General features: G+C 44.8%; 1 protein-coding gene across 2 annotated transcripts in view; it reads left to right on the forward strand.

Annotated features, from left to right (window-relative positions):
* shrb (charged multivesicular body protein shrub) overlaps window positions 1–26,370 on the forward strand; it is a 38,204-nt gene extending 11,834 nt beyond the window's left edge. Inside the window, exons 5-7 of one of the 2 annotated variants that reach the window (XM_055061674.2) lie at window positions 18,324–18,456; window positions 21,725–21,823; window positions 26,070–26,370. In XM_055061674.2, the coding sequence (XP_054917649.1) occupies window positions 18,324–18,400 (77 nt within the window). In that variant the 3' untranslated portion in view covers window positions 18,401–18,456; window positions 21,725–21,823; window positions 26,070–26,370. The remainder of the gene's footprint in view (window positions 1–18,323; window positions 18,457–21,724; window positions 21,824–26,069) is intronic. The other variant, XM_050194354.3, reaches the window with a different exon arrangement.
* The last annotated feature ends 1,399 nt before the right edge of the window (window positions 26,371–27,769 follow it).

Below are 27,769 nucleotides of genomic sequence, written 5' to 3' on the forward strand. Positions count from 1 at the left end.
ACAGTACTGCGTAACTCATGCTTTCATACAGAAATACAACTGCTGTCATGTGGAAAAACAAAGATTTACTCCCAAAGCACTAAAGTTGCGATGAATGAAAAAAAGTTTGTTTTGCCCGAAAGGCAAAGCATCGATTGCGATAGCAAATGAATAGACAGCTATACGAAGTAAGGATAGTAATTTAATCCATATAAGCTTGTATCCATATAAGCTTGTAAACATTCGCTTACCAACCCAATTAAGAAGCATGCTGTCACGTGTGCACAAGCAAACATGAACATATCACTTGATGACCACTTGATAGTGTCACGTGGTAGTGACGGTGAAGAAAGCAGCAATACGGTGGAATACAAAACTAGCTTTTATTGGGCGAACCTGTGCCCACAAAAACAGGCGACACTTATAGCACAACGATAGCGGCGAACACGGTCGGCGATCGTCGAGAAATCTGATCAGCGGGTCAAGCGCGTCGGCTTTTAAAGAACAGTCGTCGAGTGTTCCAGACTAATCGTTCGGACCCGCGTGCCTTCCACAAAGTTCTACACCATTCGGGTCAGGTGATGAAATCAGATAACATAAGGTTCGGCGACAACAGACAGCGGATAGAAGCATCGATAACTTTCCAGAAACTTCGGATACATGCATGCGCGTCCCACGCTGTGCGATTACATTTGTTAGGCGGCGAAACGTGGTTGCCCGATAAAGATGAGTACACGTGTCAATACCCTCCTCTTAAGAAGCATCGTCCTGATGCTACAAATATAAGAGAGCGAAACACAAAAGGACACTTATTAAACATAAGTAACAAAACAACGAGATGAAACAAAGTCCAAAGGTCAGTTACGCGAAGCCCCAAAGTTCATTAACGCTGGTAGTACGGCTTGAGTCGCACAACGTGGACTATTTCAGGTCGTGAGCGGCGCCGCTGTGATAGCGAAATGCCGTCTGGCACGACCTCATAGTCCAGTGCGCCAATACGTCGGATGATCTTGTACGGTCCGAAATAGCGACGCAAAAGCTTCTCGCTCAGTCCTCGTCGGCGTATAGGGGTCCAAACCCAAACACGGTCACCGGGCTGGTACTCGACGAAGCGTCGTCGAAGGTTGTAGTGTCGGCTGTCGGTCCTCTGCTGGTTCTTGATCCGCAGGCGGGCGAGCTGTCGGGCTTCTTCGGCACGCTGGAGATAGGTCGCGACGTCAAGATTTTCCTCGTCAGTGACGGGCGGCAGCATGGCGTCGAGCGTCGTCGTCGGGTTCCTGCCGTAAACCAGCTTAAATGGCGTGATCTGTGTTGTTTCTTGCACCGCCGTGTTGTAAGCGAAGGTTACATACGGCAGGACCGTGTCCCACGTCTTGTGCTCAACGTCGACGTATATCGCTAGCATGTTGGCGAGGGTCTTATTCAGGCGCTCCGTGAGACCATTCGTTTGCGGATGGTAGGCAGTTGTCCTCCTGTGGCTTGTCTGGCTATATTGCAGAATGGCTTGGGTGAGCTCTGCTGTAAAAGCCGTTCCTCTGTCGGTGATGAGGACTTTTGGGGCACCATGTCGCAGCAGGATGTTCTCGACGAAAAATTTCGCCACTTCGCTGCGCTGCCTTTTGGTAGAGCTTTAGTTTCAGCGAAGCGGGTGAGATAGTCCGTCGCCACGACGATCCACTTATTCCCGGATGTTGACGTCGGAAACGGCCCCAACAAATCCATCCCAATCTGCTGGAATGGTCGACGAGGAGGTTCGATCGGCTGTAGTAACCCTGCTGGCCTTGTCGGCGGTGTCTTGCGTCGTTGACAGTCTCGGCATGTCTTGACGTAACGGGCGACGTCGGTGGTCAGACGTGGCCAGTAATACCTTTCCTGTATCCTCGACAGCGTCCGGGAGAATCCTAGGTGCCCAGCGGTAGGATCGTCGTGTAAGGCGTGCAGTACTTCTGGACGCAGCGCCGACGGAACAACAAGAAGGTAGTTGGCGCGGACTGGTGAGAAGTTCTTCACGAGTAGGTTGTTTTGAAGCGTGAACGAAGATAATCCACGCTTAAATGCCCTAGGGACGTCGGTGTGCCCTTCCAAATACTCGACTAGGGCTTTTAGCTCCGGGTCCCCTCGTTATTGTTCGGCGAAGTCTTCCGCGCTTATTATTACAAGGAAGGCGTCGTCAGAGTCCTTCCATGTTTTTCTGGTCACGAAACTCCGCCGTCACGCTATGGGAGAGGTTCATATGCTGCCCAAAGATGCCGCGACGCGGCGCCACTGTGCCACAGAGGGCATCGTTCGCGTACCGAAACACGTGCGCAGTGCGAGGCGAGCTGAGTGATCGGGTGGGTTCTGTGCATGTGCTGCGCTATTTTTCGAGTGCTGGGCTGTTTAGTTGAAGTGGCGGGGTGGGACAACGATGACGAACACGTGTTGCAAGTAACAGCTGAAGAAGTAGAATGGTGGTATCTCTAACAAGCCATTAAAAAAAAATTGCTGTATTTGTGATGTGCCGACTTGTGTTCGTTTCAGAGTTGTTTTGCCATGTGTTATGAAATGCTTATGCTTTACACTTTCTTGTTTATAGAAACAATCGATTATGCATTTTGTATTTATTGTCATTCGTTTGCTGGTGTTTGTTTCCTGCCCCCCAGTGCATATCTCTCACGTTTTATGTTTTTTTACGCCTATTATATCAGTGTCATGCTTTTAACAAACTTCTTGCATAGTGAATGGTGGACCATTCGTGACCGGACGCCTCTGTGCTGTCTGTATTTCGCTCCGCTTATTTTACATGATAAATAAATGATCGTGCTTGTATGTTGTCTTTGCACCAGCACGTTCTATTTCTTTTCTTAATCGAATTATAAAGTTTTTTTTTTGTTTCATTTTTCGACCATGATAAGAATATCAGGGCCGGTGATTGCAGCATTTTAACACATTGTAAATAGTTGTGCATTAGGAACCAAAATACCTAGTCTCGTCGTTTCTGCGTCGAAACCACGAGCAGCGTGAATAGAGCAGCGAGCAGTAAGCTGGGCTTACTGACGCTTCTAAACGACTGCTTGCTAAGGCAATTGCCTAATTACAATACAGCTAGTTTCAACTGTGCAGGTCCTAACAGTGCACGTTCGCCTTAATCCATTGCTCAAAGCCGCACCGAAGACATTTAGTAGCGAAGTTTGTCTTGCATTAATCCTACCTAAATCTCATTCAGAAATGGCATGGCTTTGCAGAGAAATCTTAAGCGCACGGATTCTTTGTCATTAAGTATTCTACGGTAGCAGCTCTTTGCAATAACAATTTCATTATTTTGATCTCCTTATAAGTTACTGCCCACAGTCAGTCCTTCTCTACCACAGTTTAACAGAAAGTGAACACTGTGCTTGGCGAACAATATGGCGCTATGTGCAACGGAGAGTTGGCGCTTATACTTACGGGTAAGCGGGGGTGCAACAGCCCATATGTTTGCATCTGGTGATAAGTGGGACCACTGGCGCTTTGTTGCGAATGCGCGGTGTTTAATTTCAGGCAAATATTAAAGAGCGGAGCCCACCGAAGTGTTGGGGCGAACGGCGATGATGAAGAAATCTGAACCGATACCCCTCGGCCGTGTACAGCGGACGCATTTCGACGGGGGCGAAATGCAAAACCCCCGTTTATTTAAATTTAGCTGCATTTTAAAGGAATTTAGTAGCGAAGTTTGTCTTGCATTAATCCTACCTAAATCTCATTCAGAAATGGCATCGCTTTGCAGACCTTTAGGTGCATTTAAAGACATTTAGTAGCGAAGTTTGTCTCGCATTAATCCTACCTAAATCTCATTCAGACATTTATTTACGTTTATTTAAATTTAGGTGCATTATAAAGGATCCCAGGTGGTCAGAATTAATCCTGAGTCCCCCACTACGGTGTGCCTCATAATCGTATCGCAGTTCTAGCTCTTAAAATCCCAGTCTTTTTTTTTCTTTTTTTGGTCTGAGACCGCCGCAAGCTCCATGTTATGAGCGGCTTTCTTTTTGTCCCGGGCGCTCATATCATGGCAGAAGACGCGCTCAGGCAGTAGTTTAAGCATACTCAATGTAAAAAAATAGTTACGTGAAACTCATGCGACGGTTCAGAAAGTTGAGAAAGCTGAAATACCGAGGCGGCCTCACACACAACCACAGCGGTAGCGGCGTTCGCATGCCCTCTCATGCACGGTTGCGCCTCTAGCGGCGGGCGCTGGCTGTATATGAAACTGAGGCGGCAGTTTTGTGACCAGAAAAAAAATGGAAGGACTCTGGCGTCGTCATCCTCGTCATCTTGCGGCGGCGGGTCAATGGGGGCGCGTGATAGGCAATCGGCATCTGAGTGTTTTCGTTCGGACTTGTATGTTACAGTGATGTCGTATTCTTGTAGTCTGAGGCTCCACCGTGCCAGCCGTCCTGAAGGGTCCTTTAAGTTAGCTAGCCAACACAATGCGTGATGGTCGCTGACCACATTGAATGGCCTGCCATAGAGGTAAGGGCGAAATTTTGCTGTAGCCCAAACGATGGCGAGGCATTCCTTCTCGGTTGTAGAATAATTGCCTTCCGCTTTTGACAACGACCGCCTAGCGTAAGCTATCACGTGTTCATGTCCATCTTTTTTCTGGACTAGGACGGCACCGAGGCCTAGGCTACTGGCGTCAGTATTTCGGTATCGGCGTGCTCGTCGAAGTGCACAAGTACGGGCGGCGACTGCATGCGTCGTTTGAGTTCTTGAAATGCGTCGGCCTGCGGCGTTTCCCACTTGAACTCGACGTCACATTTAGTTAGCTTTGTCAGCGGCTCAGCGACGCGTGAAAAGTCCTTGACAAATCGCCTGTAGTAGGTGCACATGCCAAGAAATCTACGCACTGCCTTCTTGTTGATGGGCTGCAGGAACTTTGCAATGGCAGCTGTCTTCTGTGGGTCGGGGCGGACTCCAGACTTGCTGATAACGTGGCCTAGGAACAGAAGCTCATCGTAAGCGAAGCGGCACTTTTCTGGCTTCAGAGTGAGCCCTGATGACTTGATGGCATCTAGTACTGTTGCAAGCCGCCTAAGGTGATCGTCGAAATTTCCGGCGAAGACAATGACGTCATCCAAGTAAACGAGACAGGTCTGCCACTTCAGTCCTGCTAAAACCGTGTCCATCACGCGTTGGAACGTTGCAAGCGCCGAGCACAGTCCAAATGGCCTCGATGACGTCGAAAAGCAGCCTTTGTATCGTCGGAGCAGACTTCTGAGCTGCTGTTGCTTAATCACGAGGAGACCTGGATTAATGTCGTAGTCTGGTTCGGGAACCATGGTCGTCGGGGTAGATGCAGCGGAATCTGAGAGGACAAACGCGTTGCTGGTTTCCAGAATTTCCTCGATGTACGCGATCGTCGTGCCCTTGTTGATGTGCTTGAACTCCCGGCTGAAGTTTGTCAGCAACACTTCAGTTTTCCCTCTATGCAGTCGAGCGATCCCTCTTGCGACGCAAATTCCACGGTCTAGCAGTAGACGTTGGTCGCCTTCGATGACGCCTTCTACGTCAGCGGGTGTTTCGGTGCCGACCGAAATAACGATGCTGGAGCGAGGCGGGATGCTCACTTGATCTTCGAGCACACTCAAGGCGTGGTGACTACGAGGGCTCTCCGGCGGCATCGCTTTATCTTCCGACAGCGTTATTGACTTCGACATCACGTCGATGGTTGCGCTGTGTTGGTCCAGGAAGTCCATACCGAGAATGACGTCTCGTGAACACTGTTGGAGGATAACGAAGGTGGCAGGGTAAGTCCGGTCATGAATGGTTATTCTTGCCGTGCAGATTCCAGTCGGCGTGATGAGGTGTCCTCCAGCGGTCCGAATTTGAGGGCCTTCCCATGCGGTCTTAACTTTCTTCAACTGGGCGGCGATGTGTCCACTCATTACGGAGTAATCAGCCCCTGTGTCCACTAAGGCGGTAACTGCGTGGCCGTCCAGAAGCACCTCGAGGTCGGTGGTTCTTTGTCTGGCGTTGCAGTTAGGTCTTGGCGTCGGATCACGGCTGCGTCGCGTTGACCTGTGGCTGGTATGTGACGTCGTCAGGTCGTCTTTCGTCGTCGCATTCTTTCTTTCCAGACTTCGTCGGGACGGTGGCGTGTCGTTATGTCGTCGAGGTAGTTTCTTCGGCGTCTTCGGCGGCGGCGGAGGGTCTTCGTCAGTTCGACGGACAGCAACCGCACCTCCATCGGTTGCTGCTTTTAGTTTTCCAGATATGGGCTTGCTGACCGGCCCTGGGCTGGGCCAATGAATGGTCGGCGCTGCGGCGACAGGTAGCGGCCTGGTGATGGCGAACGCGACGGTCGTCGAGAGCTCCACTGAGTAGCCGCGAGGTAGTCAGCGATATCGCGAGGGCGTTCACCTTGCTGCGGGCGCGGAGCGTTGACGCCGAAACCTCGCAGTCCCATCTCCCGGTATGGACATCGTCGGTAGATGTGACCCGCTTCTCCGCAGTGGTAGTGGCGAACCTGTGCCCACAAAAACAGGCTACACTTATAGCACAACGATAGCGGCGAACACGGTCGGCGATCGTCGAGAAATCTGATCAGTGGGTCAAGCGCGTCGGCTTTTAAAGAACAGTCGTCGAGTGTTCCAGACTAATCATTCGGACCCGCTTGCCTTCCACAAAGTTCTACACCATTCGGGTCAGGTGATGAAATCAGATAACATAAGGTTCGGCGACAACAGACAGCGGATAGAAGCATCGATAACTTTCCAGAAACTTCGGATACATGCAGGCGCGTCCCACGCTGTGCGATTACATTTGTTAGGCGGCGAAACGTGGTTGCCCGATAAAGATAAGTACCGTATTTATTCGCGTATAACCCGCACCAAAATGTGAAAAAACGCGTTTAAAAAGTGGGGGTGCGGGTTATCTGCGAATTTTTTCCTTGGGAGGGGGGGGGGGGGGGTCGGCTTCACCGCAATGTGCGGCGGCCTCCCCGTGTAGTCCGCCATCCCCATCGTCATCGACGCTTGTCAAGCCGATGAAGGGCCAACGAAAGGCCAGCATTGTTGAGCCTCGCGTTAGGCGCTGTTTAGTGTACTTACCCCAGTTTGCACTGTTTGCCTGCTTTGTTTTGGCATCATGAGTGCGACTCGACGGCAGTGTTTCACAGCGAAAGAGAAGCTAAAGATTATAGCCGCTGCCGAAGAAATCGGCAACAGAGCTGCTGCAAGACAGCATGACGTCGACGAGTCGTGCATTCGCGACTGGAGGAAGAAAAAAGAGAGTCTCGAAGCAACGAACCGGGACAGGCGAGCGTTTCGGGGTCCGAAGACTGGCGCGTACCCCCACCTCGAGACGCAGCTTGCGAAGTTCATTGAGGAGCAGAGAAGTCGTGGCCACGCTGTTTCGACTGAGATGGCGCAAATGGAAGCCCTGAAGTTGGCCCGGGAATTGAACATTCCACGTGAGTTTCGTGCAAGCCGTGGATGGCTTCAGCGCTTCATGCGAAGACATGGATTTTCTATGCGGCGGCGAACAACCATGTGCCAGCGGCTTCCTGAAGCCTACGAGGAAAAGTTGTTGAACTTTCAACGATATGTGATCGCACTTCGGAAGGAGCACAGCTATTTGCTGTCTCAGGTGGGAAATGCTGATCAAACACCTGTGTACTTTGAGATGCCGATGGACACGACCATGGAAAAAAAGGGCTCCAAATCAGTCAGCGTGCTGACCGGCGGAAATGCCAAGCTGCGCTGCACAGTCATGCTATGCGCTTTGGCTGACGGCACGAAACTGCGCCCGTATGTCATTTTCAAACGCAAGACGCTACCTAGCATTCCACTGCCCCCAGGAATCGTTGTGCGTGCGGAAGAAAATTCGTGGATGAACAGTGGCCTAGTCGGTGACTGGCTTCGAGTAATCTGGGAGCGAAGACCAGGTGCCTTGCTGGCACGCCGGTCGATGCTCGTACTAGATTCCTTCAGAGGCCACTGCACTGATGCGGTGAAGGCTCGCCTTGCCGAGACCAGCACCGACCTCGTCATAATACCTGGCGGCATGACGTCCATGCTACAGCCACTCGACGTGTGCCTGAACAAGCCGTTCAAGGCACACGTGAAGCGGCTGTATGCCCAGTGGATGGCCGACGGCATTTACGCCCTCACACCGACGGGACGCGTGCGAAGGCCTGATATTCCATTGCTGTGCCAGTGGATCGTGGATGCGTGGAAAGCGATACCGGCCGATTTGGTGCGGAAAAGCTTTAAAAAATGTGCGATCAGTAATAGTTTGGATGGTTCCGAGGACGACTACGTCTTTGAGAGTGGCGATGAAGCCTCGGATGGCAGTAGTGAGAGCGGCGACGATTAAGAATCGGATAACCAGTGACGTGGTGGCGGTCGTTTGAATAAATGTTCTGAAAACGAAATGATCACTGAGTGTGAGTTGCATCTTTCTAGCGCTCATTTTTTTTTTTCAGGTAAACGTGCGGGTTATACGCGAGTTTTTTTTTTTTTTTTCCGCCGAGTTCAAAGTTAGGGGTGCGGGTTATACGCAGGGGCGGGTTATACGCGGGTAAATACGGTACACGTGTCAATATTAATATGCTGGAGTGAGGAAGTGCGCTAGCAGGAGCGAGCGAATTTACCTTTGTGCTGCCTTTCGCTTCAATGCGAACTAAGTGACGAGAACAGAGGGTGGTGCGCCTAGATGTGTGGACTCTGTCCGCATCGCAGATCGCTTTCAAGATAAGGTCCGCGTGGCCACGCCGTACGCAGCAGCTGTGGGAGTAGAGCACCTCTGATTCTGTTTGCGCCAGTCCTGCATGCAAGTTTCAGAAACTCCAAACGCCGGTGATGCAGCCCGATTTTCATCCGTCTCCACTCACATGATCACTTTCCTTTTAATTGCGGCAACACGACAAACTCGGAATGGTCTTTGCAGTCGGCATTTCTGTGCTGATAGAGCAAATGCAGAAACAGGAAGACAGACTGTGGACCAACCTAAGCACATGTACTACAGCACATGGAGGAAGCTATGGCAGCTAGGCTCGAATCGCATACGAGGTGACCTTTTTGAAAGGCCGATGGTGATATGGTAACGCAGATTCATGGTTGTACTCAATTCTAACGTGCACGCAATTTTTGGACCTGTTTTATCGCGAAAAATGTGTGCATTGGATTCGAATAAATAATGGCATGCTGGTCAGCACAACGTGTACACAATTACCGTATGTATTTGAATCTAGGCCGATAGTTTTTTTTCAAATAATCATATTCCAAACTCTAGGGTCGGCTTAGATTTGAGGATTTTAAAAAACGTGCATTTTTCAATTGAAACTGCTAAATATAGTGCATAGCTCGCACCATCTAGAAAAGTCAGTATCGCAGCCGTTACTAGCAGTGCCAGTAGCCAACCGTACACAGGCGAGGTCGCCATTTTGACCTGTGTCGTGTCGGCCGTATCGGTGTGCGGCGTGATGTTATCGCGATGGCACCAAGCAGGAAATGCCACTACAGTGCCGCTTTCAAGCGAAAAGTTGTGATAGCCGCAGAGGCATCGTTGAATCTTCAAGCCGGGCGGGACTTCGGCGTCGACGAGAAAAACGTCCGTCGTTGGAGGGGACAACGACAGCAGCTTTTTGCGTCCGCCGCTACGAGGATGGCATTTAGCGGACCAAAGAAAGGCCGTCACCACGAAGTGGAGACAGTTTTGGCCGACTTTGTTCGGACGCGGAGAGCAGCTGCCCTTCCAGTGACAACAGAAGTGCTCCAAGCGAAAGCTAGGGAACTTTCGAGGGAGCGAGGCCTAACGCCAAAAGATTTCAAAGCCAGCCGGGGCTGGCTTCAGAAATTCATGAAGCGCTTCGGCTTCAGCCTCCGACGTTGCACTTCAATCACCCAGAAGCTGCCAAGTGGTTTTGAAGAAAAGCTGACAGCTTTTCAGCGCTACGTGCTGCGAAAGAGAGAAGCGGCAGGCTACAACCTTAGGCAAATCGGCAACGCCGACCAGACGGCTGTGTATTTTGATATGCTAGTGGCGTACACCGTGAATGAAAAGGGTGCCAAGGAGGTGAAGGTGCACTCTGTGGGCTACGAGAAGCAGCGCGCAATTGTGATTCTGTGCTGCACAGCTGATGGACATAAACTTATATGATATTTAAAAGGAAGACACTGCGTGCTCGAGAAACTTTCCCAAGAAATGTCATTGTGCGGGCAAATGAGAACGGGTGGATGACGGGTGTGATGGTGGAAGAGTGGGTTAAGACTGTGTGGTGACGGCGTTTAGGAGCCCTTTTGACAAAGAGCTTGCTCCTTGTCGTCGACTCTTACTGTGGGCACTTGACCGACAACGTGAAGGCTGCGCTCGCCCAAGCTAACACGGACCTCGCTGTCATACCGGGCGGCATGAGGGGCCATTTGCAGCCACTTGATGTCTGCAACAAACCTTTCAAGGATCGTCTGCGGAAATATTACACGACTGGTTGACTGACAAAGACCACATGCTAATGGCAACGGGCCGCATCAAATGTGCATCGCTGTCACAGCTGGCGGGCTGGAATGAATGACATCCAGGTACATCCAGGAATGACATCCCAGGTACTTTGATCGTGCGCGTCTTTAAAAAGTGCAGCATATCTAATGCGCTTGACGGTACCGAAGATGGTGCACTTTTTGAAGGTGACAGTGACAAGGAACACAGCGACGACGACGTTGAATGAGCTCTGCACGTTCAGATTCAATAAATACTGTTTGCATTTTGTGAAGACTGTCTTTGCTTTTTTTGTTCGGCCTACATTTGAAGTAAAATATTTTTTTGTTGTTGGCTTCGGACTTTAGAGGGTCGGCTTAGAATTGGGGTCGGCCTAGATTCGAGTAAATACGGTATGTTGTTCTTAAATGGCAATACGGTTGATTTTATTGTTGCCGACGGTAAGGAATGAGCATGCCAGGCCAGCCTGCGATCGCTACGAGATGGTACTGGCCTAGGTCGCTGGCTGCCGGATCCCTGGCTGACAGCCCTTGAATTTTGCTCTGTGACTGAGCAAGGCCTTCCCCGCACACTTTCTTGGATTATCTTTCACCATGGGGGGTTGCTTGCTCAGAATTTTGCAGTAATGTTTCCAAAAGTAGACAGATTAAAACTTTGCACGTGTTAGCATTAATTTATAGAATGTGCAGTTTTCTTGCGGAAGCGCCGATGCCAGTATTGACACCACTGGCGGCTGAACGAGGCAATTGAATGAGGCGCTGCTGTATCGAAAGGGCATCCGCTTGCTGCCTATTTGGGTTATGAGGCAAACAGTGCACCTCAGAAGCTAAATAATGAGTCAGCTTAACATTACATAAATATGTACACCTGTGTACGTAGTCACATTTAACTTAGGGAAGTGGCGGCGAGTGCGACTGGCAGCTTTCAAGAATTAAATGTGGACACATAAATTGTGGACACATAAAAAGAATGAAGTGGACACATAAAACACTTCTAGCGTTTTACGTGTCCACTGTATGAAATGAATTGTTTACTTCAAATCAGTAGGGTCAAAACTGATCTGTAAAAGCAGTTTCCTTCATCCTAATGGCTTAATTAGGTTCAAGTCAGTCTCTCGAGGTTCGTTTCTCGAGAAGTTAGAATTGCAATTGAAAATTTTTAATCAGCTGCATCTGTTTATGTCGAGTCGAGATACTACCTGCATTGAACATCAGAAATGTCCTTTTGAAAATGCCATGTAGAAGTTGGGAGCATGGTGGCTTTATGTTCGAACTACAGGGCAGATTCAATTTCAATTCAATTCAATTCTTTATTTGCAGACATAGAACACACAGAAATACCAGAACTGGTTGGACCCATAGCCACAGGCTAGTGTCGGGTCCAATGTAAAATGAATAACAATTGCAAGTACAAAGCAATTAAAATACATCACGTGCATACACATATTTGTCGCATACCATTAAGTTGCACGAGCGTACACAATGAAATGCGAAACAGTGAAAAGCATCTTATACTATTAAACATTTCTAAGTAAATACAATACACTAGTTAGGAGGATTGCAGGCAAGTTTCTGCATTATTATGAATACACAATATTAATCTAGACAAAATCGAAACACTGCAGGTGTCAGCGAGTTACTAAAGAAAAGAAAGGACATCATGATTGTTACCATTGAAAAGCATTATTGAGGCTAAGCAAGTATTTCTTAAGTACCGATGAAAAATTATTTGCTTGTTTTATTTCTGCTGGTAGTTTATTCCAAATTTTTGGCCCTGAAAACTAGCAAACGTTGTCTGTAAATATTTTAAGTTGGAGGAAGATTAAGATTACCGCACGTTTGATTTCTGGTCGCACGATAAGATGAGTAAAATATAGATACATGAAAAGGGAGGTTGTGTTTAACAATGTTGAATACACACGTGGCAATTTTTAATTCGTGTATCTTGTCATATGGCAACACATTCATTCTATTAAATAAAATCAGACTTGGTTTATCGTAACTTGAATGGGTAATTATTCTCAGGGCGCGCTTTTGAAGTTTGCATACAGGTTCAAGATAAGTTTTGTATGTCGTACCCCATGATTCATTACAATATGTGATATGGCTATGGATGAGTGCAAAATATAAAATACGCAGTGTGTTAGTATCGAGACTATGCCGTGCTTGTGAGAGCGCATAGCATCCTGATGCGAGCTTTTTACAAACTGCGCTTATTTGTTCTTGCCAGTGCAGATTGCTGTCGAAAATCACGCCAAGAGATTGAAATGAGTTGAGTTCGTCTAATGGAAAATCGTTTATTTCTAAATGTAATGATTTAGCTGGAAAGGTATTGTTACGCGTTCGAAATACCACATACTTGGTTTTACTAACGTTAATCGTAAGTTTGTTCATTGAGAACCATTCACTTGCTTTTTTTAACTCTTTGTTTGCTTTAGTTTCAAGATCACAAGTGTTATCGGCTGTTACTACAATACAAGTGTCGTCGGCGTACATAAGGGTTTCACTTGTACCAAAAATAAGTGGGAAGTTGTTAATGTATAATGAAAATAAAAGGGGTCCAAAGACGGATCCTTGAGGGACTCCAGTGCGCATATGCTTAGGCGATGATGCAATATTGTTCATTCTTACTACTTGTACTCGTTCATGAAGGTAATCAGTAAGAAGATCTAATGAGCTACCGCGGAAGCCATAATGTTGTAGTTTATGTAAGAGTATGTTGTGATCAACTGTATCGAATGCTTTTTTTAGGTCCAGGAATATGACACATACAAGTATATTATTTTGCAATGCTTCATTAATCATTTGAGTTAACGTTAACACTGTTGACGAAGTTGAATGATTCGGACGAAAGCCATGTTGCTGTGGGCACATAACCTTGTACTTATCAATAAATTTGTGGAACCGATGCGTTAGAATTTTTTCAAATATAGTATTAATGGTACTGAGCACGGATATCGGCCTGTAATTGCAAGGGTCATTTCGGTCTCCCTCTTTGAAGATAGGGACAACCTTAGCTATCTTCAGCTGAGACGGATATCTAGAACAGTTCACGGAGTGGTTAAACAAGTGGCATAATACTGGCCCTAACATATCTATATTCTTTTTTATCATTCGAATAGAAATACCATCTAGTCCGGAGGCTTTAGAGACTGACATCTTATTGACTGTTGCCATCACGTCTTCAAGTTCAATGGTATACATAACGAAAGTGTTAGGTATGGGACTCTGGAAGATAGATATATTTTCTGATTCACTAAACTTTTCAGCCAGGGATGGACCGATACATGCGAAGTATGTGTTAAAATTCTCTACAACGTCATTATCAGTGGTTTCAGGAAGCACAGTTAGCTTGCGTTGTTTTCCTGTGATTTCGTTTATAATTTCCCACAGCTTTTTTGTGTTACCAGCGGTCTGTGTAATTAGGTGAGCATAATAGGCCCTTTTGCGCGATCGAATCATAGCGACAGATTTATTCCGCTGTACTTTGAGTTGCTGTAAGTAGTATATGTCATCTTTATTATGGCGCCATTTGTCATGCCAGTATTCTTTGGCCTTAAGTGTTTGAAGTATGTGCTTGTCATCCAAGGGCACATGGGCGTATCATGTCGACCCTTCGAGACCTTGCGATTACTCCTATCTACGGCGATATTAAGATATGCAATTAGGTTATTTATTTCAATGTCGATATCCTCGTTCAAAATTTCACTGAAATTAATGCGAAGGATTTCTTCTCGTAATAGAGAAGAAATTGATCGATTGACTGCATGAAGTGCATTTTTTCTAGATTGTGAGGCTTCTGTTAGCACTTTTGTCATGTTGGTGCTGCCCTGAGCCTTTGTGGTCTCTCTTAATTTCTCAATGCTTGATCCTTTAATTGCATCAGACCTGTTTCAGAGGTATACTTGGCTCTATGGACAGTCTGCCTCATATTTAGGCCTAGTGTTCTGATAGTAATTAGTCAACTGTGATTTAATAGTAATAATAATTAGCATGATACAACTAGCCACGGCTTCTTTACTCGCAAAATAAATTTTCATGGCTATGGCACTTAGATTCTAGGTAGACGTTAGCTTTGTTAAGTGGAGAAGAGTGGTTTTTCTTGATGCTGTAGGTCTCTGTAAATCTAAAACCTAGTTTTGGTAAAGAACCTTATATGGTTCAGGTTAGGGCTATAGTCCTCTTTTCCTATTTGTTTACTTCTCCAACTCTCATCTGCTACTACTATCACTGGTTATTATATATTCCAAGATGGGCCATTCAGCACTTCAGAACCTCTGATTGGCTAGCTGATTTGTGAAAGACAAGTAGTGCTGTGATGAAGATAGTTGCAAGATGAAAAAATGGTGCTATCTTCACAACAGACCTTAGTTTCAGTTTTGGGTTGCTACAGGTTGATGGCACCTCCTCTTACGGGCTAGTCATGCTAAGAAGTTTAAAGATTACCATTGCAAAACTGAAGCGTTTAGAAATCCATATTTTCCTCAGACTATTACGGAATGGAATATACTGTCTCCTGCAGCGGCTGCCTGTGATGCCGTGGATTCAGTTTTAAAAGTTCTTAAAGAAATGATATAAATGTACGAGGCATATCGACTACCCTCCCTCCATTTTTTCTTTTTTCAACCTGTCCTACATGATTGTGCGCATGTGTTTTCTGATGCTTTCTTTCTGACGTATATTTACACACCCATTTCACTATGTTGGTCTGACAGGATGATATGTTGTGAAACTGTTTGCCATGCGTCGTATACATGTATTTTTCTGGTTTTCTGCTTTTCTATCTCTTGTGTTTGCTAACCTAGTGCCAAAAGCAGTTTGCTTATTTTATTGTAATGCTTTCAAATTGTTAGCACTAAATGCTGTGATTTTGCAAATGACACGCCTTTCATCTCTTCTTCAATTGTTGAGTGCTATGTCGTTCTGCTCAAGCTTCGCACTTTGCATTCAATCTATTGTTTTTGTGTTACCTTTTTGTTCATTTCTTTGACCACTCCTGCTTAAGGCCTCTCACCAGAGGTAAGCAGTACTCTTGAAATAAACAGATAAATATTGGCCTTGAGCTCCACCAATGGAGAGGCTGCCACTTCCATTGGCATGGCATTCTAGTTAGGATCATGGGATGACATCTTGTCTCACCCTTTGCTATAGGAGCAAGTGGGAAACAAGTCCGTCATAAAACATGTGAAGTTGCACTGTTACTGTGTTTGCCTTTTTTTGACATCAATTGCAGTTGATTTGTGTGTTTAGAGGTTTGTACTGCAGTACTATGTTTGCAAGAGGTATTTCTCTACGAATGAGTTCAACATTGCGGTTTATTGTTCAGTTCTGCAATGTAGAATGTACGTTCCGAAACCCTGTGTCTCACCAGAGCTCAAAAGTCAAGATACTGAGATAAGCCTAGCTACTAAACCTCCTAAATAAAGCTGCAGTGCTGTTTCAGCAAGCTCTTCCACAAGAAATATTCTGTGCACAAATTAGAAAACATTGTGTGCTTAGCGGATGACATGAATTAAACAGCATGAATGCATGCTCGTTAGCCTTACCAAGCATTAAATGAAAGTTAACTTATGACTGTTGGTAAAGGTTAACAAAAGTAGGTAAAGGCATTTTTTTTCCTCATAGTATTGTACTACTATGACAGAGCCTTTCAGTATGGCCTCTCTGTTGCCATGAGCCCATTGAAAATAGCGAGCTTCAAGTGTCAACAAACCTGTAGGCAGCTTTATTGGTTCATGAACATGAGATATGTAATTATAGTGTTGGTAAAGAAAAATAATGGATTAAAGCTTGTATTGTGTAGCTTTTGCATGCTATGGGTTATCACATGTCTACTACACATGGCTGTAGGCCAATTATTGTCTACTTGGCACTTCAGTTGGTGTGTTTCCTATATACTTCTCTCCTCCCCATCTGATTTCCTCAACAACTGTGCCATTTCCGTGGTCGCTTCTGTTGTTTTGTTGGTGTTCTTGGAATGCCAGTTCTAGGGTTGCCATCAACCGTTGTTTGACAATACCCTGCTTCCTAAAACAGTGCAGGGAGCTGGAAAGTCTTGCAGAAAACACTTCAACTTATTGTATTATGCAGAGCCTGTCGCAATTTATGTGGTAATGCTTTTAATTGCATAGTTTAAGAAACTTACTTTTCTTGTTACCAAAGTTGCATTCATTTCAAATTAATTTTTGCAGTTTGGCATCACTGTTGGTCTCAATCATCAGTGTTGCCAATGTCCATATGCTTATAATTGAAGGGGCTCGCACATCTGAAAATTATGTTGAAAAAAAAAAAATATTTTGGATGTTTCTTCACACAACCTTGAGGTGATAAAAAGTACAGAAGCGCACCAGTGTGGCTCGAGGAATAAGTTGATGAAAAACTGTTCTTGGCAGTGGCTTATGTGTATTAATCTCTGACGTTACGTGGTACGTCAACCTGTTTCATTACAATGTGTCGCTACTGTGTGTCAGCTCATTTAATCCTTTTGTAACTTTCTGCATTGTGTTAAGAATACATTTCCTTATTTGAGGGATAGAAACGTAGTTCTCTCCGAGTTTTTGAGATGTGGCCTTGCTATATTGCCATCACAATCTGGAGACATTTTTGATGTTGTGGACATTGCCTCTATTAGTTGTGAAAAAAACTCGCAAATGTCTCGAAAACTATCTCTACAACGTATCAAATCAAGCATGCGGAGCCTAACCATGGCATCCTACCTACAGTCATCTGTGGCAGTGTCTGACATTCAACCACGTGATTGTATTCAAGAGGGAATGCCACAATCTGTCCTTGAGGCGAATATATGTTGCTGCCAAATAAATGGGGTGTGTCTTTGTTTTGGCTCTGGCACCAGCATATATATCTACGCATTGCATTAGTGCTCAGGGTGTGCCTGTGCTCTTGGCCACGTTGGCAGAGCCCTCTTTGTGGCATTCTCAACCATGCCCCTAAGGCTGGAGTCACACAAATGGACGGATTGAGTCTACAGATGAGTGTGATGTGGCTCAACTGCAATGAATCGGGCTGCTAGCAGATTGTCTGCAGTGTCCTTATATGTGAAATTGAATCTGCGGCAGCAAGCCACGTCATGCTCGTGCAGATTGAATTGGTGATCTATCCACTTTGTGAATTCAGCCTAAACAAATGGAAGGTGTCCAGTGCAGCATGGGCTCTTGTGTGCATGCTGAGCACATTTATCTTGTCTTGCACAGGCAGTTTATGTGCATGCACATGTGATTGCCAATGATGACCACTGCCTTGACGACCACCATATGTGCATGCACATGTATTACTGTTGGCACATTTTATAATTTTTAAGGCAGAAAGCTGGGCTAGTTGGTGGTTATTCGTATAAGGGGACATTGCACTAGCACGTAAAAAAGGTTCTGTCTGTGTCATTTCTTACGCGCTAGTGCAATGTCCCCTTATACATTTTATAATCATGCTAAGGAAAAGGAGGGTTGGTGTGAAGGGCTACGTTATGGTGTAAAAGGTCGTGCATGATTGACAAAGGAAACTAAAGCACATCTCTTGTTGAAGTCTTGCTTCTGTTGTGCTGAAGCCTTCTTTATGCATTGGCTTCCTTTGTCAATATGAATGGTTGCTCAAAGGTACTTTGTAGCTACAAGCTTAGAATGAATGGCAGGCTTGGGATTATGTTTAAGTTGTTTTTAAGGATAAGCAAGAGTATTCGGCTGCCTGCCACAGAGAGTGCAACTGATTTTTGGTCATAGAGACCTGCTTGTGTGACTTGCATTGAAAGTGCTCTGTTGAACTTTTTTGTTACATTTCATTCCAACTTCATTTAGATGAAAAACATTGTGCTAACTTGTGGCCAGTGCAATGTTTCATGACACTATTTCTTTTTCTTTTTTTCTTTCTCAACAGCTGCAGCCCCATCCAAGGCAGCAAAAGTGCATGAAGAAGATCCCGACATGATGGAACTTGCTAAGTGGGCTTCTTGAACAAATGACTGCTTTTCACATTGCCTGTTTCTTGATGCTTGCAGGCAGCACTTTCAGTAAGTAGAAATGAGTTTGTTGATTCTGTCATGATTTATGTTCATCATGATCTAAACAAAAGGTTTCGAATAATTTTGCCACCTTTAAAGGTGCTCTGCAACACATTCGGTTGATAAATAAACCATATTAGTTGCAATAAAATGCTGTCATGGACAGCTGTGCCATTAATTGCTAACTTTTGCACAGCAGGAAATTTGCAGCTCTAAAGTTCGATCATGGGTTCTTGCAACTTTGTCTCGGCCATCTTTCACTGCTCTTATATGGTAACTCTATGACTATTGGCCAAATTGCAGATTGTGTAACAAAAAATTATTACGTGGAGCAAAAGCAAGAAAATGTTAAGCAGTTCCATCATTCTTTATAGTTGTTTGCTCTGTAAAAAAAAAGATAATGACCACTGCCTCAAAAAGTGCAATAACAAAAATTCATTTATCACTACTGCTCTTCAGCAATCTGGAGCCTGCTCGAGTCATGCTCCCTGATATGTACTGCAAGATCATTTCATTGCTAAAGTTTCATTTACCGTCCTGCTTACATTGCATTTGCGTACTCTGCTACAGGTTTCAGATTGTGAATTCTCTGTAAGCAGCTGGAGTCATGTGAATGTGGGCCAAAGCTATCATTGGTTGCTGCTAAAAAGCCAGATGCTTCAAGGCATGCAACAGAACTGCATTGCTTGCTCACTTTTCCGACCAGATGCCTTATCATCGTTTGAAAAGTGACAGCAAACTTATTATTAATCAAGAGTGAACATGTTGAGCTGCCACTGCTGTGAATGGTCAAATTCATGTTTTAAGCAAGTCTCGAAGCACCCGCTCCATAAGCAAACAACATGGTTCATGTAGCACCAGTTCTGCTCCTTGCACTTGCAGTCCACCAAGCTCACTCCCAGTGGTGCTCAAGGCTCACAAAGGGTGCACATGAGCCAACATGCTTGCATGTTTATATTGGCAGTGTACTGCCCTGCTTGTGGTAACATAACACAATCATTCTTCTTTCTGGTGGCCCTTTTACATGCATTGGTCTAAACTCTCATAAACTGCAGTCTGTATGCTATGCACCTTGCTGCTTCCTGTTTTCATTCCCAAGCTAAGCAGTTTTTTAAACGTGTATCCCATGCAAACATTGTAGCCATTTTGTAGACAAGAAATTTGTGGCAGGGCTCCTACTGCCCTGTGTTCAAGCAAATTTAATGTATTTATCATGTGGTAACTTGAGCGGTGCCTCATAGCTTTACATTGAAGGGACTCTCACTAGTTCGAACTCTTCCTTTTTAGAAACCAAATTTCAGTGTCCTTGGAGTTAAAATTTATTAGATTAGCCTGTGCACGCTAACACGTATGGGGCATTCTCGTTATAAGAATATGTGAGAAGACTGTCCACAAGTTGAAGTGTGATGGAAAACATTGTGTGCCCACACAAGAGAAAATTGCTAGAGGCTCATGGTTTTTATGTAATGCATTGGTAGTTCATGAAAGATTCAGAGGATGGTGTGTGCTGTGAACTTGAAATGGTAGCTTCAGGGCTGGAGAGGTTGAGCAGGTGGATAATATTACCCACAGAGATGCTATCAGTGGCTCTGACACATCATAATGAAAGTTGGGAAACTGGTCCCATGCCAACATGCCCAAATGGCTTGTGGGCCGATGGTATGACATTTAGGGACGTGTTTTGTTGAGATTGGTGATGCACTTAAGTGCAAACAGCCCATGAGAGTGGGTTTGACACATTGTGCGAGTGATCTGCAAGGAAGCTCTTACAGTGGTGGCTTGTGTTGAGCTGAATAGGGCAGCTAACATGTTACAGTGTGATGAGATGACAGGAGATGACATTGTACCTGGTCTTACTGCACTCTGCTGCATATGCATTTGTCTGCCAGTCATAATTTAGCCTTCCAGATTGGAATGGTGCAGTTTCATAGAGAAAAAGCATGACATCCTTTGATTTGCGTGTGTGTTTTGGGATACTATACTAAAGAGTCTGTATGCACACCTGAGTTGAGAAGATTTGGCTTAGCAGGCTTTATTCCATAAAGGCAGTTTAGCTAGTGGTAGATTTGCATATCCAAATTAGGGCTTCAACAATTATGTATGAACTATTTCATTGATATTTAATGTTTGGTTGCAGTCTGTTTTTAACAGATTAATTGACTGAAGTTACGAGAGCTTAATGTCGCTTGAGTGCCTTCTTGAAGTTGATCTCTAAAGCTTGCTAACAGGGTTGTGGAGTTGGCGCCCCCTTCTTTACCAATTCATTGTGTCTGAGTACAAGCATAAGGGAGAGGCAAAGCCGAAGGGTGGGTCTAAAAATTAATCTGCAGAAAACTAAAGTAATGTTTAACAGTCTCGGAAGGGAACAGCAGTTTACAATAGGTAGTGAGGCACTGGAAGTGGTAAGGGAATACATCTACTTAGGACAGGTAGTGACTGCGGATCCGGATCATGAGACTGAAATAATCAGAAGAATAAGAATGGGCAGGGGTGCATTTGGCAGGCATTCTCAGATCATGAACAGCAGGTTGCCATTATCCCTCAAGGGAAAAGTTTATAACAGCTGTGTCTTACCAGTACTCACGTACGGAGCAGAAACCTGGAGGCTTACGAAAAGGGTTCTACTTAAATTGAGGACGACGCAACGAGCTATGGAAAGAAGAATGATTGGTATAACGTTAACGGACAAGAAAAGAGCAGATTGGGTGAGAGAACAAACGCGAGTTAATGATATCTTAGTTGAAATCAAGAAAAAGAAATGGGCATGGGCAGGACACGTAATGAGGAGGGAAGATAACCGATGGTCATTAAGAGTTACGGAATGGATTCCAAGGGAAGGAAAGCGTAGTAGAGGGCGGCAGAAAGTTAGGTGGGCGGATGAGATTAAGAAGTTTGCAGGGACAACATGGCCACAATTAGTACATGACCGGGGTAGTTGTAGAAGTATGGGAGAGGCCTTTGCCCTGCAGTGGGCATAACCAGGCTGATGATGATGATGATGATGATGACAAGCATAATGTTTTTTTACACGTATTAGAATAGCCTGGTTGCTACACTTTTCTCAAAGGGGGTTATCGCTGCTGATTGCTTGATGAGCCGTTTAGCAATCGCCTAAAACTTTGCTTCTGAACTACCAGTTATGTACTGTACTTAATTCTTATGTCATTTCATAAATTGAATTTGAAAGCAGTTCTTGTTGTATTAACACTAGCTGAATGCTTTTAAAGATGGCTTTATTATGTCTCGCACTTTCATAAGAATTTTCCCATCTCGATAGTTTCAATGTGTGCCACGAGGTATGGACAAGATACATTTTGAAACAAGGCATATTCAAGTAACATGTGCAGTTGCATACCGCTGCTGACATCACAATCAAGTAAATATGATCTAACAGTCTCCTTTAATAATGACTTTGTGCTTGTTGTTTTCGGTTTCTTTGATCACAAGGCAACATTTTTTATTGGAATATTGCACAACCTGTCTATTTGATGACGTCACATAGTTATTGCCTATCAAATTTGATATTATGGGCTTCTCTTTAGGCCATTTTGAAGAGAAGTTATAGGTTGTCAAACTTAGTCATAAGAAAAGCCCAACTTGATATTTTTCTATTATGAAGGTGGGCCTGTTTTATGACTAAGTTTGACAACATATAACTTCGCTCAAAAATGGCCTAAAACAATAATTTATAGCTTACGACACACTGTGAACATTCAGAATCGATTCAGTGTGCTGTATGTTACTGTGCAAGTTGCTGTTAATTAGCTCATCAGGCCTTAAACAAAGAACATCCTCTTTTGTATATCATAAAAAATGTTTATCATAGGGGAAAAAATTGCTTTTCTGAATTCAGCTGGTAAAATACATTTACTGTGCAAATTTCATTAAAATTGTTTAAGAAAACAAAAAAGAAATTTAACATGTCTCGTCCCCCCTTAAAGATCCTCTTGTCAAAATTTATCTAGAGTCTTCCACTATGGCATGCCTTATACTCAAATCATGGTTTTGGTACGTAAAAGCCCCACAATTAAATTCAGTTCAATTGGAATTCTTCAGACGTGACAGGAAACCATTTCTGGAAGCGAGAATACTTGCCCAGCTTCCTTCACATCAAAAAATCAAGATGCATGCCCATTTGGATTAGCTACAATAACATCAAGGAGATTATAAAAGTAAGCTTCAAATAGCTCTAGCGGCAGTGGGAGACAGCTTACAGTGAAGGTCAGTCCCAATAAATCCTTGAATTAGAACCATGGATGTCTTGCTAGAACATTGTTGAGGTCTATATGACACCATTCACGGGACCTGCCATACTTTCTTTGGACTCTATCGTTCAGAATGACGTCACTGTGTTCTTCACTTAAAAGAATTAAACACAAGATTGACATCCTCATCACTTTTACTATTATGTCATCTGACAGTCAGCAATCTACTATACAGTCGCTGACCGTTTATTCGGACCTCACGGGGACTGCGGAAATGTCTGAATAAACAGGTGTCCGAAAAAGCAGATTAAGAAAAAAAATGAAATCCTTTATTTCCACGCACTTATTCGGGCTCGACAGTAGGCTTGAAGAAATCGTGAATGCGCCAATGCACGCTGTTCCGTTTACGCGCAATCAGATACGCCTGAATCTCGGAGAAAGCACAGTCACTGCTTGTACACGCTCCGCATGCGACGGCAGCATAGCACATGGTGCGTCATCTTCCGACTCAAGAGTCATCGTTCGGCGGTGCAGCAGAAGCCTGACGAATGATCTCGCCGTCGTCGAGTTCTGCGCATGTCAGTACAGCAGTGTACCTGTGAAACTGTCAAGTGAGACGGTGTCCGGAATCGCAATGCAACCACTGCGCAGGTCTCGGCAGAACATTTTCCGCGTCAGTACGGAGCACATAGGAAGGCTACAAATGTTAGGCCTCCCGGCACCCGCCTGCCGGCATTCCCCAGCGCAGTCTGCGCGGGGACTGTCGGCGCCATTATACATTTGACGCGATGTTTCCGTATGCCGCGTTGGATTGCCGGAACCTCGACACAGCACACAAAGCAAACACCACCATGCCGACACCAGTCGCACAAACGAAAAATGTGGCCTACTCGCAGCGTCGTTAGCGTCGTGCGCGAAGAAACAAATCAGCTGCTGGATTGTCTTGAGATGGCTTACTAAGCTGAAACCGCAACTGCTGTAGAGCCACTCTATCGAACCAGGCAGAAACGATGATGATGAGCGGGGATTTGCGGTAGTGCCACTTCGTGGGGCAGCAAGGAGGCTCCGTTCAAAACAAAAATGGCGTTCTGCAAGTCGAACCATGCGCCGGTCAGAGTCGGTGCATGGTGCTCTCGAACGAGTTGGCTTAAGGAGTGTCCGAAAAATCAGACGAGAGGTTGCAAGGTGTTCGAACTTTCGGCAGTTGTTATACATTATGGTCTATGGGGAGAATGGCGGTGCCGCGAAGCTGACCGAATAATTGGGCATGAATAACCTGCGCAGTGGTTGCATTGCGATTCCGGACACCGTCTCATTTGACAGTTTCACAGGTGCTGACACTGCTGTACTGACATGCGCAGAACTCGACGACGGCGAGATCATTTGTCAGGCTTCTGCTGCACCGCCGGACGATGACTCCGAGTCGGAAGATGACGCACCATGTGCTACGCTGCCGTCGCATGCGGAGCGTGCGCAAGCAGTGACTGTGCTTTCAGCCGCCTATAGTGACCGTACGACCCTCTCCGAACTTCAGGCTTATCTGATTGCGCGTAAACGGAACAGCGTGCAACGGCGCACTCACGATTTCTTCAAGCCTACTGCAGAGCCTGAATAAGTGCGTGGAAATAAAGGATTTCATTTTTTTTTTCTTAATCCGCTTTTTCGGACACCTGTTTATTCGGACATTTCCGCAGTCCCCGTGAGGTACGAATAAACGGTCGGCGACTGTACTTGGTGACTGGTGAATCAAAGCTGCCACACCTAACTGTTATTATTAGCGTGAAATACAAGTGGACGGTTAGCACGGTCACACAGCTGCTGAGTTCACAGGTGAAGTTGGTGCATTGAATGCCATATTGAATGTTGCACACTTTTATTTACAGCACTCAGCAATTCAAACGCAAGAATCTGATCACATGGCGGTCAGTGCTTTTTGTGCCACTGGTCAATGCTGGGTGATCACTGGTGGACCAAGTGCAGTCATAATGGGTCACAAAGGCTCTCACCTTCATTGTATACCGCAATGCATCAGCTCGGTGTACCCAGCAAGTATCGATTGCACATAAAACGCCAGCAGCCATGCGTTCCTGGTATCGCATTTGAATCGCTGAGCGCTGTACCTTACGATTGGAACTGTCTTGAGTAGACATACTGCTTGCATAGCAGCACACACGAGTAAGTTGGCATGTTGAATTTCAGTGAAGGAATACCGGAAAAAAAGGTGTGAAACATGCAAGTGTATGCGGTGGGGCAGGCAACCACCTACTATACTCCATTTCTTACTTGATATGCAGTGCTGTGGAAGCTACATAATTCGTTCGGTAATGAAAATGCATCACTCCACATGTTTTATGGGTCAAGTGGCTTTGACATCCAACATCGAATCAAAAGGGCATAGCTCTGCATAATTTTTCATGTTATTTTTTATTGTCAGTTGCATGAAAGTATGTCTCGTGAAATTTCTGTGGTGTCTTTTGAACATTGCAAGAAAGATTAGTTAGATTACACGTACGTGGCACTGCGAAGTGGCCATTGTCATGAGATGCTAGGTGGGCCACAGGAGACTGACCACGGGCATCTGTAGCTGAGAGACCAGGCACTAACATGACACAGCTTTACAAAATTGAACAGTTTGCTGACATGATGAACGTTAAAGACAATAAAGTATAAGAAACAAGGGGCTGCTGGTTTTATACACTTCTAGGCCCCAGGAATGTCCCTAGTTTCCTCCACGGTCCAGTTCCAATATTCTTGGAATCCTTTTCTTCCACAGTGTGGTCGACTACCCAGCTAAGTCATATTGTTATAATTCGTCCTGTTGGCTGACTTTATGATACACTTTTGTGTATCACATTTGGCTTTCCTTTCAGACCTTTTAGGCATTGAATACAACATGCTAATTTATCAGTGGTGCTGCACAAAAATGTATGGTGTGGTTTCATGACCTAAAATATGTCTGCTGATTGCAGTCCTCTGTGCAGTTTGTTGTAAATGAGACATGCGTGGACCCCAAAATGTCAGTAATATTTCGACTTGGCCAGTGTCTGTAGTGTCTTGCCATGTTAAATGACACCTTATCTGACTATACAAGTGCTTGACCTATTAGTAGTACGAATATGAGATTTAAGTGTACCTTTTGATGTTTGTGTAGATTTGTCTTGAAAGTTGACATCACATGTCTGCATTAAGAGAAAAGTGTGTTCTACTCCTTATGCATATTTTTGTGTAGAGAGAGTTTTTTTGAGTACTCACACTCATTGCTATGTCTATGTAAAGCTGTAGTATTGTAGAACTGTGTTCTGTAAAGTCATTGAAATTGTTTATGGTTTTTGTGGCTTTCTTGCACCATCAACATCACTAAAAGCAAGTTGAATGACTTTAGTTTGTCATCTCTTCCCCATCCTTTTTTCTTTTCAGGAGTAATATACCTTGTCCCTGGCAACTTCCACTGGAATGATTCAGTCACTTTTGTTTGTTGATTAGCTGCAAGAGTTGAGCCAGAGGAAAGCTTATCTGCATGATGTCAAGACAAAAGCTGATTGCTATCTAAAAATGCTGCCTTGCTGTACTTGCACAAGAATAGGACTTTGCATGGTAGGGTTTTTTTTTTAAATCATGTACATACAATTTTCAGTTAATAAATACAGGTTTTTAACCGTGGTTCCAACTTGAGCGGAACTTTGGTTTGCTTGAATAAACTTGGACATTTCTGGGAACAGTTATCTTGCATTGTGTGCTTTGCTGTGCACTCACTAAAATTTTAATGCACGCACGCCACATTTTAGGCAATGTTCGTGGATGCACTGTGTTTTTGGCTCGCATTAGGCAGATAGAGCTATATTGCATTAGAAACTTTCCTTTCCGTGCTTTTGAATGACGCCTAGTAGTATCGCCTAGCAGGAAGCGTTGCCCGATGGCAATCAACACATTATGAGCACAAAGCGCCATTCTTGCTGTACTGTAGCATCAGCTGTACTGTGTTTATGGCAGAATTGTTCAGCGGTTTATTATGCCTTTAGATGAACTGTCATACATTTCTATGGAGAGATATTGTGTGTAAAGTGATTAGAAATAGATATAGGTCCGAATAAAAATGGGCAGTACAGTAACTGTTTTAAAACGAATCTTTTTTCGTTTTCAATGCAGAATTACAATTTTTAGTTACAATCTAGGCTACAGTTTACTAATCATGTGTGCGAAGTTGTTTTCAGTTCTGACTATTAGTTCACGAGTGATTATTATTTCAAATTCGCAATTTGTGGCTGTACTTGGTCATGCATTCCCGAAGAAGGGACGAAACTTCAAGCTGAAACTCTGAAATTTTCATTAATCAAACAGCAAGCCCTTCTCTCAGATTCTATGAAGAGAAAAAAACTCTTTACTTTATAGGGAACCTACATGGAGCAGTGAATTAAGCAAATTTTTTCTGCTGGCTCGGTTTGTGCAAATTGACATTTTCCATATACATGCTGATTCACTACAAGTGTTGCCCATTAGTAGAACCATACAGTGTCCTGTTATTACTATTACTCACAATTTTTATGAAGCAGTACTTGAAACAAAAAAAGTTCAGATGAAAAATAAATCACGCAGCCGTTTTTTGACGGTGGCACCATCTCTGCAAAAAAAAAAAAAAGGAAATCAAGCTGTTTCATGTCAGTTAAGGCACTTTTCAAATGTGGCGGCACTAAACATTACAAAGCTCATAGCATTCATCCATTCAAGCTGGTAAAACACAGATTTTTGTCCAGATTTCAATACTTGGCTCAGTCTAGTTGCTGCACCTACCTGAAATTCCTTCAAGCACGTGTTCGCAACCACACCTGCAAACGCTGCTGAAAGAAAGAAAGGAAGGAAGGAAGTGCTGGGTACGGCTGATACCTGAACAACTGCTGGAAATGTAGGGTGCAGCCAACGGGAAGACGTGTTGGGGAAAGTAAATTACAGGGAGAACGAAAGAGGGGCTGTTTGGTCTACTGTTCACGATGGATGGATAAGGCTGAACCCTTTCAATTGGGCGGCGGCTCACGCCACCTAGACGTGACTAGTAATATATATTGTACTTAGTAGAGGATGAAATTTCACTCTTTCCTTGATTTGAGCCACTAGTCAGATAA

This window comes from Dermacentor andersoni, chromosome 1 (genome assembly GCF_023375885.2).
Source record: "Dermacentor andersoni chromosome 1, qqDerAnde1_hic_scaffold, whole genome shotgun sequence".
Lineage (NCBI taxonomy): Eukaryota > Metazoa > Arthropoda > Arachnida > Ixodida > Ixodidae > Dermacentor > Dermacentor andersoni.